The sequence below is a fragment of the Solanum dulcamara genome, chromosome 8, assembly GCF_947179165.1.
Source record: "Solanum dulcamara chromosome 8, daSolDulc1.2, whole genome shotgun sequence".
In the NCBI taxonomy this organism is placed as follows: Eukaryota; Viridiplantae; Streptophyta; class Magnoliopsida; order Solanales; family Solanaceae; genus Solanum; species Solanum dulcamara.
In genome coordinates, this window is record NC_077244.1 from 74,327,802 (window position 1) to 74,341,251 (window position 13,450).

The following is a 13,450-nucleotide window of genomic DNA, read 5'->3' on the forward strand; positions in this document are numbered from 1 at the left end:
TGATAATTCAAATGTATTTTTAACACTTATCTCAATTATCGCTATGCCACAAATGAGCTGTTAAATAAATCCAAATTCTATTGTTGAACTAAATCCGTAATTTTTTTAATTTCTTTTTTCAATTTATTCAACTGCACGTTATTATAGTCATTTTCTTTTAATTGGTGAATCTTTAGTATCCTTACTAATCACATATTTATAGAATTGTTAGTTTAAATATATATAATATTTGTTTTGATTATTATTTAAATTTTATTGTATTGTATTGTTTAAATTTATTATTAGATAACGATGAAAAGTCCTATTTTATATAATGACCGCTTTAGTGTGATCGCTTCATTACTATAGTATTTTAATAATTTGATTTCATCCTTTGATTTATCCTTTTATAATAGTTCTACCCGCACCATATTTTTCTAGTATGTTTATCATTAAGATTGTTGATGTGTAACATTATGTAATGATAGAGAATAATATAACATATCCAAATACTGCGTTTATTAGTACGATACAATACAATACAATACAATATAATATAATATAATATGAAACTATATATAACAACCATCCAACTAGAGTGTAGTAATTCATTTTGAAAATATTGAGGATAATAAATCTCGTAAAATTGAGATTTTTATAAACATTCAATCGAATTTAATATCTATATTTTCTAATTAATATATATAGATTATACATTATATTTGTTGATTCTTCTCAAATAGAAATATGTAACTGAAATTGTTAGGAAATAATAATAATACAAGATAATAAGAGATACAGGTAAAAAAAATAATCGAAGAGAGGGATATTAATTTTAGAAATTGATGTACAAATAAATTAAATTATTTTTTTATTTATAGAAGAAAATAAGCTGATGCGAGGCTTTTCAAAAAGTTATTGACTAGCTTACCTATTTGGGCTATTTACAATCTACCTACTTGCTTGAAGCTTGTCGAAAAAATTATACGTGAATATCTCGCAGTATAATGTATTTATAATAAAAATGAGATTTATGTAAAAAAAAAAGGAAAAGAGAAAATTAATTGTTTTTCGAAAGATGAATGAGTACCACCTATACAGAAATAATAAAGGAGTAAATTGTCACAAAATAAAAGTTAGAGGGCTTTCACTTTACTTCTCCACTAGGGAAAATATTACATGTAGGATCCTTCGTAGTTACGAATTGCGATTTCTCTACTGGTAGGCGTTCAGAATCCAACCAATTACATCCATTCCTCTTCATTTCTCTCGTCTTTTTCCGGTGCTACAGATCGCTATCATACGTAATCGCCGATATACATATTTCTGATTGAAAATTACGTTCAATTAGATTCAAACAATTTCAAAACTCGACGGATTTTGCCTACAGATTCATCCAATTTTCGCCTATTTTTTAATTGAGAATTCAGAGGAAGATCAGATTATTCGACTGTGTATTTGGGAGAATGTTCAACGGAATGATGGATCCTGAATTGATCAGAATGGCTCAAGAGCAGATGAGTCGCATGTCTCCGGCTGATTTGGCTCGGATGCAGCAGCAGGTTCCTATTTTTTTCATACCCTATTAGCTAAAATCTCAATTTTGAATTCTTAATTCTTCGTAGAAAGAATTGAGTTTTAATTGGTTGCTTGAATAAGTTATGGTTATTCAGATATAATTGGTATGGTCATTAGGGTGTGAGGATTTTGTTATGACGGATCAGTGCGGGTATTACTGTAGATCCAGTTGGATTTGCTTATGCTATAGCTATAGATATTTACGGATGAAAAAGAATGTGAAAATGAAGATATCAGTCAATAGAGAGGTTACTAAAAAGAGGAATTTTGTTACATGATTGGTACTCCGGACACCGGCATTACTGAAAAAGGAATAGGTGAAAACTATTACCAATGAAATTAGTTGGAGACACAAGGACTGGAATAGGTGCAAGCATTTAGTAACGAAATTAGTTGGGGCTACTGGACTTTAGTGTGTAAAACCTCCTGTGTGTTTGCCTGATCACCAGGCATCGATTTTTTTTTCCAATCTGAAATGAACTTGGATAACTAGTTCGTTATTGGTCCTGACACATTACTGATCTACAGATGATGTCTAATCCTGAGTTAATGAGAATGGCTTCTGAAGGCATGAAAAACATGAGGCCGGATGACTTAAAGGTTGCTGCAGAACAGTTGAAGCATACCCGTCCGGAGGATATGGCTGAGATTGGTAAGAAAATGGCTAATGCATCACCTGAAGAAATAGCAGCGATGAGTGCCCAAATGGATGCACAGGTTAAATATGAAATTAGTGGAGCTGAGTTCCTGAAGAAGCAGGTAATTTACCCAGATAGATGCTCGTTAATTCCCTTTTTACACTCATTTGGCTTCAATTGTGCATATTGTTTTTTGCTGCACACTTAGTTCTCTTAGATGTTCTGGTCCAGATCTGAGTCGGGGCTTTTTAGAGAATGTCTCCTATTGTTACATTATGGGTTAAGAAGAGACAGTTTCTGTCCCTCTTTTTCTTTTTAAAAGTAATACACTTCTTATTCTATTACATTGAAGTCTACAGAATTAGTGGGAAATTCTATATGTAAACCAGATCAATAACTTAATGACTTCATTCTTATGATCCAAGCCTTATTCTATTACATTGAGGACTACAGAATTACTGGGAACTTTTACCTGTAAATCAGATCAATAACTTAATGAGTTCATTCTATCAATAAGAAGAGAGTTACTTTTCATAGACCATGTGAGCTGGACTTTACATCTTTAATTAGCTGTAGTATCAAATCAGCTTGGACTTTTAAAAAATTGTTCAAATGCATACAACTTCCTGTCATGTATGATTATGTAACTTAATTACCTTGCAAAATTATCTCTATATCTCTACATGAGGTGAATAACTTGTGACTTGTAAGCTGAAGGTCTGACCTGATTTAGAACAGTTATTGCATATCATTACTAAGCAGTTACTCTTTTCAACATACCTACCTTCGGTTGATATGATTTTGGTCTTGTATGCAATGTTCCTGTGATACTGCAATAAAATTAGCTTTTATGCATTTCAATTTCAATGCTAGACAATTAGCATATGTTACTTGATGGAAGCTTTGGTTTATTTGTAAATAAGCTTATTTGAGGATCTCTGTGTACAAAATGGCAGGGAAATGATCTTCACTGCCAGGGAAAGTTTAAGGAGGCCCTGCAGAAATATTCGCTTGTAAGCCTAACCTTTTCCTTTGCTTGTGTCTACACAAACTTAAGTTACTGTTCTGATTAATTCATTTCCTTTCCTCATCAGGCAAAGAAAAATCTGTCAAGCATTCCTGCCGCGAAAGGCAGGAGTATCTCATTGGCCTGTTCCTTGAACATGATGTCGTGCTACTTAAAAACTGGACAATACGATGACTGCATAAAGGAAGGTAGTGAGGTATGGGGTAATAGATAGTGCTTTAAGTTTGCCTAAATTTGAGGCCTAATGGTTCTAATTAATATTGTATTTTTTTCGTAACATGGTGGGAAACATGTGCATCTTTCTCCAATTGTGCTTGCTCGTTATATATTTGTATTTCGATGTGTGGGTTTCTGTTGTAGTTGTCCAAGGGCAGGGAGTGTTTACTCTAACCCAAGATGGATGTCCACTTTATTTCTGGTCTCTTTCAAAATAATATTCACCTTCTTAAAAGAAAGATGTGATAATACATAATTTAAGAGGTCACTTTTACACTTCTTGCTACAGCTTCTTAAAAAAAACCTTATTCTCAAGCCTGAAAGTCTTGCCTCATTATAGTTAAATATTAAACTTTGTTGTACTCTCATTTTAAGACTTATGCCAGATGAAAACTTGACATTCAAGTATTTCTCAGTTCAGTTTTGAGATTGAGCCATACTTGAATATGAATCTCAACTGCAGTAATATGGTGGTTATATAATGAGTGGCTGGTGCAGGTTTTGGCATATGATGACAAGAATATCAAAGCTCTTTATCGTAGGGGTCAAGCTTATAAAGAGCTGGGACGGTTAGAAGTGAGTATTTGTTGACTCTTGCGACTTTTCTCATTGTTTGTATTTTGTTCCAGTGCTTCGTTTACAATGTCAGATATTTTCCAAGTCTCTTATTTCTTGTTTGAACCATAAACAGGATGCAGTGTCGGACTTGAGTAAAGCACTTGAAGTCTCGCCTGATGATGAAACTATTGCTGATGTCTTAAGGTATTCTTGTTTGCACTTTTATAATTACTGGTAAATGTATGTTTGAAGGGGTATCCCTCTCCCTTCTCTTTTTAGATCTCCTTGCTGGAACTCTAGTGCGCATCAGGTTTTAGATGCTAAAGAATCTTTATTTTCTGATTTAGGGGTGTCCAAGAAAGATTGGTGAAGGAAGGTGGTACTTCAAGACGTATGTTATGCATATCCATATTTTAGCTATGCACAGGTTTTATTTTAGAATAATTCCCATGTTAATTGAACTTGAGTTCTCCTTTCTCGTGCAGGTAGAGGAGGATTAGTTATTGAAGAAATAACTGAAGAAGAATCACTAGTGTCTTCAGAAGCCGAGGATAGTTCATTTGCAAAAAGTGTTGCATCACAACCACATGAAGCGATCAGCCCTCCTAAGAGTCAAAATGAAATTCCTGGTGGGCCTCCCTTATCAAGTTCAGAGTCCTTGGAGGCTTTAAAAAATGACCCAGAATCCATTAGGTTTGTTCTTGATGTCAGAGTTTAATTCCTTATATTCACATATCATGATAAGCTTTCTGATTTTCTCCCATATTTTAAACCTATATTGGCTTTTGTTTATATGGAATATCTTTTGCTTGTGTTCTGGTCATTTAGTTGAAGAATGACATAATACTGACTATGATGTTGCAAAAATTTCTTCCTTAACTAAAATACTCCCTTCGTCTCATTTTATGTGGCACCATTTTACTTGGCACAATGTTTAAGAAAAAAACAATCTTTAGATATTTGTGTTTTCATCAAGGGTAACAACAACAACAACAACCCAGTGAAATCCCACAACATGGGGTCTGGGGAGGGTAGAATGTACGCAGACCTTACTCCTACCAAGGTAGGACGGCTGTTTCCTGGAGACCCTCGGCTCAGTAAAAGCATAAATGCATAAAAAATGTTAGATAAGAATAGAAAATTAAAAGCTTTATGAGAAAAACAACAAACAAATAACGAATAGATAACAAATAAATACAAATAAATAAATACTAATAACAAATAACGATTAAATAAATAATGAAAGCGTCACAGGTAAAATTGAGTAATCAAAGCATAGAAAGTAATAAATAATAACAGAAATAACAGAATCAGAAGTCAAAGCGCAAGAGATCGTAATGCACTATTACACCTATGAATAGAGAAGAATAACGAGACTATGAACTAGCCTTTTACCCTAATGTGGGTCCTCCACACCCTCCTATCTAAGGTCATGTCCTCCGTAAGCTGTAACTGCGCCATGTCCTGTCTAATCACCTCTCCCCAATACTTCTTCGGCCTACCCCTACCTCTTCTGTAACCATCCATGGCCAGCCTCTCACACCTCCGCACTGGGGCATCTGTGTCTCTCCTCTTCACATGTCCATACCATCTCAGTCGCATTTCCCGCATCTTGTCTTCCACCGAGGCCACTCCTACCTTGTCCCGAATAGCCTCATTTCTAATCCTGTCGCTCCTGGTGTGCCCACACATCCATCTCAGCATTCTCATCTCAGCAACTTTCATCTTTTGAATGTGAGAAGTCTTAACTGGCCAACACTCCGCCCCATACAGCATAGCCGGTCTAACCACCACTTTGTAGAACTTGCCCTTAAGTTTTGGTGGCACATTCTTGTCACATAGCACTCCGGAAGCGAGCCACTATTTCATCCACCCTACCCCAATACGATGTGTGACATCATCGTCAATCTCCCCGCTGCCTTGCATGATAGACCCAAGATACTTGCAACTACTTCTCTTTTGGATGGCCTGAGCACCAAGCCTAACTTCAACGCCAACCTCCTGAGGTGTCTCACTGAACTTGCACTCTAAGTACTCTGTCTCTGTCTTACTCAACTTAAACCCTTTAGACTCCAAGGTATGTCTCCAATCCTCCAGCTTAGCGTTAACTCCGCGGCGAGTCTCATCGATCAGGACTATGTCATCTGCGAAAAGCATACACCATGGCACCGCACCTTGAATTTGTCGCGTCAATCCATCTTTCACCAAGGCAGATAAAAAAGGACTAAGAGCTGATCCTTGATGCAACCCCATCACCACTGGGAAGTGCTCTGAGTCCCCTTCTACTGTCCTTACCCTGGTTTTGGCTCCCTCGTACATGTCCTTGATCACCCTAATGTATGCCATAGGTACACCTTTAGCCTCCAAACATGTCCATAGTATTTCTCTTGGGACTTTATCATAAGCCTTTTCTAGGTCGATGAATACCATATGCAAGTCCCTCTTCCTCTCTCTATGCTGCTCCACCAGTCTCCTCATAAGATGGATGGCTTCTGTAGTTGAGCGTCCCGGCATAAATCCAAACTGGTTCTCTGAAATAGACACGTCTCTCCTCACCCTCATCTCTACCACTCTTTCCCACAGTTTCATAGTATGTCTTAGTAGCTTAATACCTCAAGGGTAAAAGGGAAATTTTGAAGTTAATTTTTTTCTAATTATAGTAAGGTGACATTCTTTTTGGGACGGACTAAAAAGGAAAGGGTACCACATAAAATGGGACAGAGGGAGTATATGCTATTTGGTACTCTCAAATTTCCCACCCCTTTTACTTTCAAACTCTGAGTTGGTTTAGATTATTGATTATGTAGTATGTTCTTCTTTAAATTGCAAGTCGTCCTTCTCTTAACTTTTTTCATGCACAGACCGTCCTTTATCTTTTGGATGTTTTAATTAATCTGCACGAGTGTTGTTGCATATATGGCAACATTATACTGAGGACTAGAGTTACTATATCAGTTTCGCTTGTTTATTTCATTTTCATATTGCATAGACATTTAGTAGTCACAGAGTCTCTTATTTTTCAATGTGTTGCTATTTTTGCTTCATTTTCTTTTAATCTTGTTATTTTGTGGTCATATCTTTCTTGCAATCCTTCTTTGAAAACATTTCTTTTGAGCCGAGCATATTTGGAAATAGCCTCTCTACCCCACAAAGGTAGGGGGGTAAGGTATGTGTACATCCTACCATCTCCAGAATCCGCTTGTGGGATTACATTGGGTATGTTGTTGTTGTACTGCATAAACATAATCTGGCATCTAGGTTATTGGTCTGTGGTAAGCTATTCTAAAGCTCGTCTAGGTGCAGTGTTAATATTGCCATTGTCTTATCTTCCCTTTGCTTGGTGCTGCTGAAATGTCATTAATATTGCCATTGTCCTGTCCTCCCTTTGCTTGGTGCTCTACTGATATGTCAATACTTATAATCAAATTCACTCTGCTATGAGAAATCCTATCCTCTACTCATTGTCCTTTCTTCTTTATAGCAATCATTTTCTTTTTCTTCTTCTCCTTGTATAAGATTGTGTTCACCAATGTTGCAGTCTTTCTATGTTGAAACATAACACTGTCAATAATGATGCAACTTTTATTTCTGTTGTATGGTTGTAGATCCTTCCAGAATTTTATTTCTCGTGCTGATCCAAACACACTATCTGCCTTCAGTGGCGGAAATGCCGAAGGAATACCTCCTGAAATGGTAAAGACAGCCTCCAATGTTATTGGCAAGATGTCACCGGAAGAACTACAAAGAATGGTCCAGTTAGCTTCCTCCTTTCAAGGAGAAAATCCCTTTCTTAAAAAGGGTTCCTCAGATAACTTTGGCCCTGGCTCAGTTCCTCCAAATGTGACACCCAACATGCTGAAAATGGCAACTGATATGATGGGCAAGATGTCTCCAGAAGAAATGCAAAAGATGTTTGAAATGGCATCTTCGTTAAAGGAGAAAAGTCCAGTATCAGCTCCAACAACTATTGATTCTAATGGGTCAGGTCAGCAGTCAAAACCTCGAGACACCAGGGAAAATTTTAAAGTAGATGACAGTACAAGTGCAAGCACTTCATCACAAGGGTTTTCTAATTTAAATAATGGTTCTCAATCAAGCTTATCAAGTTCAAATGTTGATCTGCAAGAAGAAATGAGAAACCGTATGAAAGATCCAGCCATGAGACAGGTTTTACTTCAGTCCTTTCTTGTGGAAATAGTATTTGTCCTCTGTTGTTCTGTATTTTCATATGTGATGCATATTAGGGGCTTTATTGTTTTCTTGGTAATGTTATGTATTTTAGTACTGCCTATACCACTAATAAAGATCCAATATTTATATTTCCCCAATGTTCCCACTGCTAACTCAAGAAGTCCCTGAGTTAAATTTGTAAAATATCCTAGTTGCTCCACTAACCAAACCAGTACTTCTTACCTTTTTCTGTTTCAATATGGTTGACCTTTTTTAAGATATCATTCCACTTTGAATTTTCGGCAATACATATTTGAAGAGAGCAACAACAACATCAACAACATAGTTAGTGTAATCCCACAATTGGGGTCTGGGGAAGGTAGAGTGTATGCAGACCTACCTCTACCTTGGGAGGTGAGAGTTGTTTCCGGTAGACCCTCGGCTCAAGGAGAAGCATATCAAAGCAAATCGAAAAGAAATATGGAATTGAATCGGGCATGACAAATAATAAAGAATGCATGAAAAATGAATAGTAACTACAACTAAATAGTAAGATAATCGAAGTACAAGAAACAACACATAAGAACAGAAAACGAAGAACAATAAAGTACAAGATTAATACTATTACTATGAGTATGAGATTCTTCGGCCTACTTCTACCTCTCCACATCTCCGCACCGGGGCATCTATGTGCCTTCTCTTCACATGCCTGAATTATCTCAGCCTTGCTTCTCTACAATAAATTTGTGGACTTTTGTGCTGATCCAGTACTTATTGAGCTGCCATTGTTGTACTAGAGAACACATCTTCTCTCTTGAATTTGATCATTAAATGAACACCAAATCTCAAACTGAATCCTATCACATTTAATGAAACTACCTGGCAAACAAATTGACCGGTTCGCTCAAGGTATTCTCCTCTAGTAGCTCTTGTTGCTCCAATAACCGAAGTACATATGGTTGCAAGGATGATTGAACCAACAGTGAGCGCCATAGCCACAGATGCCCCGTCCCCAAATAATAAATAAAAGGCAGCCTCGTTGTGCCATTTAGGATATGATTCTGGGCCACTGCCGGCCGATAATTGCCACATTGAAATCTAGATTGGAAGTCCATATCATTCTATTTTCCTCTGTCTCCAGCTAGAAAAGAATGTATGGATTAAAATTTGATGTCTCACTGGTTTAGATACGATGAGATAATCATCAGAGTGGAATACCTCACTGCACCGGTACCGGTTATGAGCCACATTCAGCGAGGAGTTTCTGATCTTTGCCCCCTAAATGCATATTATAAATTGCAAGGAATATAAAAATAAATAGTGGAGTTCTATAGGTGTAGCTAAAGATGATTTCGGAAATTAGAAACTTATTCCTTTTTTGTTTGGTGCGAGCTCTCTACATTGTCTCACTGAGCAGTGTTTCCTCATGGAGGAAAGAAAGATGGACAACTAAAAAATTATGTAAAAAAGCACTTGCATTGATGACACCCTGAGTCAGGTGATAAAAGATCTTCACGATATGTGCTGTAAGCATAGTTGCTAATTACCCTATTTTGGATCCTATTCAGTTAGCAATCCTCGTTTGTTTCATTTCTTATGTGTTCTTTTTCCCGAATAATTCGCCACTAGTTGTGAACTGTCTGATGAAATTGTCTACTTCTCTAACAATTACCAAATGTGGGGGTTAAACTTCTCTGTCCTTTGTATTTATTCATTTATGAGCTTTTTCACAGGCTTGTGCCTATAACTACTACTGCATTATTACGTGCCTATACCTGCTTTAGGCTGATGTATCTGGGTCTTCATTAATTTACTCCTTGACACGGTTTCCTGAAATTGACAGATGTTCTCTTCAATGATTAAAAATATAAGTCCAGAGATGATGGCTAACATGAGTGAACAATTTGGGATGAAGCTCAGTCATGCAGATGCAGAGAAAGCTCAACAGGCAATGTCATCTTTATCACCAGATGACTTGGAAAAAATGGTAATTACTCAAAATATGCTGTCCCCCTTTTTTCTGTTTTCCTTAAAGAAGATGTGTACTTTTCTCACTAAGTTGTTTTGTATCATTATGACACATTTCTAATTCATGTGATTGGCACTTGTTATGCATCTTCACTTAGAACCGATACTTATTTTTGTCCAGATTAATGAAAAAACCGTTCTCTCTCATGTGTCCAAATCAAACTAAATGGTCATTGTTTGAGCCGTGAGAAGTCATAGGAGAAAGATCTTATCACTGAAAAGGGGAGCACATATGAGTGAAGTGGTGCTTTGTCTTTTCGGTTATATAGTGGGTGCACGTTTTTATCCTCTCTAGATGGAAATGTTTCGAGCATCACGCTTTGGATTATGAGGTTTTGTCGTAATTTGGCATTTATAGGTTGGATTCTTTACTGAAATAAACACTGGGTGTTATAGCTAAATTCCAAACATTTGCTGTAGCCATGTTGCTATTTAATGCTAACACGTCTTCTAGCATCTTGTTATGATATAAATAGAATTTGCAACCACGAGAACCACTTGAGCTGTAGGGCTTGCGTTCTTGAGAAATTTCTATCACCTGATTATTTTCTGGGTTTTGTAATTATTTGGTTTCCAGGTAGTTCGAATCATCTCTTTGTTTTAAGTTCGCGATAACACCGATATTTTAACCATCTATTCTAACCTTTTCTTGTGTGTTATATACTTCACTTTTTCACGTGTTAAATCTATAATTTTTACTGAATATTGCAGATGAAGTGGGCTGATAGAATTCAAAGAGGAGTTGAAGGCGCGAAGAAGACAAAAAATTGGCTCTTAGGAAAACCTGGTATGATCTTGGCTATACTTGTGCTGCTTTTGGCAGTCATCCTTCACTTTCTGGGTTTCATCGGGCGCTAGACTTGACATGCTAGCCAAATATTAGCAGAAAGAGTTGAGTAGAGTTTGGAATCCTTGTTGTAATGCACTTGAAATGGCGACATCAGTGGGTAAACCGTTGGTTGAAGATGGCACCAGTTACTTTTATTATATTACGTTTTTTTTTTCTTTCTTTATTGTGGTGTTTGTAGATGTATCTGCAACTTGACAAATTATTTAGTTCGTTGTTTCTCGGTAGAACCCACCAATTCTAGGTGAAGTTTTGTAAGACTTTTACTCTTTCCAAATTCAGAAATCATCAACTTACTGACTGAGATATAATTCACATCACAAAAAATTGACAGTTTCTTTTTTGTCAGAGAGATTTTGATTTGGACATTTGAAAATGTTGTGAACTATTTGGTTTTTGTTTTGAGTATTAAACAGTATACAACGACAATTTTACATGTTGAAACAAGTATATGATCAAAAGATCTGATATGAAGCAACTCATGTAAGTTTTTTGAAAAAACGCTACTCAATGTGGTGATAAATATGACAAGGAAAATACACCTGCTAATCCTTTTTAACTGTCACATTCATCATCATACAATAATAACATTCAAGAGGATGATGTACGCAGATTTTTGATTTTATCTATACAGACACTATTTCTAATAAATTTTTGGCTCGAGGACTGTCACATTCATCTTACTTGGAAAATATAGCAATAAGCAAATAAAGAAATAAAATATGTACAAATGTAGCATTGTGAAGTCCACATGGACCAAGTCTCTTACTTTTCTAAGAAGAAAATTTTTTATATTAGAAAAAAAAATAATCAATGGTGGCGTGTCCACCTGAATAATCGCGATCGATGAATTTCTACTACACCCAACTTTTTTTGGGCAAAATACACCATATAAAAATCATTAATCTTCAATTTCAGTCTCTTTCACCTTTTTTTCTTCTCATTATAATTACATTTAGGTCCTTACTTATTTTGATTATGCCAAGTTAAATCCTCCTCTCTCTGAGATAGGGTCCTCCAAAATCCAGCTCCATAGAACCGGTCCCACATCTCCGTTTCAAAATCGGCGGCTTCTCTTACTCCGTCGTCGGCTTCATCGTCAAATTTCTTCTGATCGTCGTCGTCGTCGTCGTCGTCATAGACACCAAGGTAAACATTTTTGTTATTCTTCATCGATTTCCATGAATCCTCCTCTTTCTTCTTCTTCCTCAAAAGCCTCTCCTGCTTCTTCTTCCTCCATATTTTCCGGCAAAGTCCTGTCGGAACTTTGTAAACTGCCAGTACTAATAAATGCATCACCGTACATGGACAACAACAGCATACCATCGCACACTCCGCCGCCGTCCCCCCAGCCACCTCCCCTATCCGTTTATGAGTGCTGCAACTCCGTTTCTCCTCCTCTTCCTCCTTCATTGTCGTCGTTAATTAACAACAATTGTCTCCTATTCACAAAATTACTCGTCGGAGATTAAACAATTCCAGTCAGTTATAATCATGAAACTCAAATCATCGATCAAAGACTTCTCGAAAAAAGAATTCGGGCTTTTATGGAAAAGCAGAATCTGTATTCTGTTCAGTCAAGTGAACTTAGGGAAACTTGAAAAAATATAGCGAGAGACGTACAAAAGTGGGAGAGGCTATTTATATTTAGGAGAAACAGAAAACGAAGAGATCCAATTTTAAGTCGGGGCAAGCAGAGGGAGAGGGGAGGGAGTAGGACTGGTTCTTGACATTCTCAATACTATACTTTAGTCATAATAATGGTATTTTTCTATATGTAAATGTATTTGTATATAACAAAAATTATTCAATATGCCTAATTGATGCAGATCCCAATTCGAATTTGAGAGATTAATAATAAAATAATTTTGTTACTGTACCGCAAAATCTATTAACATAATGCAGATCTTTTTGAATTTGAAATTTTTAATTAAAAATAAAATAATCTATTACGCAAATCATTTTATTCCAATTATTGATGTTTAATTATTTATGGAAATTGGAGCAGAGGAAAGAGACAAATGAGGGAATGGGAGCCGCGTCAGCATAGGAAATGGACACATTCAAAACACGGCTCTGATTCATATTTCATTCAGCCGAATTTAATATCCATTTCTCTATTTGACTGTCCAATTGTCAAATCTTATTTTCTTCTACTTGTTTATAAGTCGAAAAATAAGTAAATATAATTTAATTTATTTTTTTAATTTATAAACTATTTTAATTTATAAATTATTTAAAATAAATCCATTCAAATAAATTTAATTATTTATTAAGGCTTATTTTAAGCATAAAATAATTTTAAATTGACCAATCAAACACTTAAAAAAATTAAAATCAACTTATAAAGAACTTATAAGCCAATTCAAACGGGTTCTTATAAATTACTGAAAATAGATTATAAGTTAT

At 35.9% G+C, this 13,450-nt stretch overlaps 2 protein-coding genes across 2 annotated transcripts; one reads left to right on the forward strand and one right to left on the reverse strand.

The window, feature by feature from the left end:
- The first annotated feature begins 1,123 nt into the window (after positions 1 to 1,123).
- Positions 1,124 to 11,345, forward strand: LOC129898648 (outer envelope protein 61). Its single transcript, XM_055973270.1, has 11 exons — positions 1,124 to 1,541; positions 2,086 to 2,316; positions 3,152 to 3,208; positions 3,290 to 3,418; positions 3,937 to 4,014; positions 4,130 to 4,200; positions 4,344 to 4,387; positions 4,482 to 4,689; positions 7,602 to 8,163; positions 10,010 to 10,153; positions 10,906 to 11,345. Exons 1-11 carry the CDS (start codon positions 1,446 to 1,448, stop codon positions 11,050 to 11,052), a joined length of 1,767 nt encoding a protein of 588 aa, XP_055829245.1. The 5' UTR covers positions 1,124 to 1,445; the 3' UTR covers positions 11,053 to 11,345.
- A 166-nt stretch (positions 11,346 to 11,511) lies between these two features.
- On the reverse strand, positions 11,512 to 12,931 carry LOC129898649 (uncharacterized). Its single transcript, XM_055973271.1, has one exon. The coding sequence runs from the start codon at positions 12,452 to 12,454 to the stop codon at positions 12,005 to 12,007; it is 450 nt and encodes a 149-aa protein (XP_055829246.1). The 5' UTR covers positions 12,455 to 12,931; the 3' UTR covers positions 11,512 to 12,004.
- Between the last annotated feature and the right edge of the window lie 519 nt (positions 12,932 to 13,450).

What these genes read in the sequence shown, in the direction of transcription:
- LOC129898648 (XM_055973270.1), top strand. Translation starts at nt 1,446, where the DNA reads ATGTTCAACGGAATGATGGATCCTGAATTGATCAGAATGGCTCAAGAG. An exon ending in CTGAGTTCCTGAAGAAGCAG is followed by an intron (nt 2,317 to 3,151) that starts GTAATTTACCCA and finishes ACAAAATGGCAG; the next exon opens with GGAAATGATCTTCACTGCCA. An exon ending in ACTATTGCTGATGTCTTAAG is followed by an intron (nt 4,201 to 4,343) that starts GTATTCTTGTTT and finishes TTTCTGATTTAG; the next exon opens with GGGTGTCCAAGAAAGATTGG.
- LOC129898649 (XM_055973271.1), bottom strand. Translation starts at nt 12,454, where the DNA reads ATGAAGGAGGAAGAGGAGGAGAAACGGAGTTGCAGCACTCATAAACGG.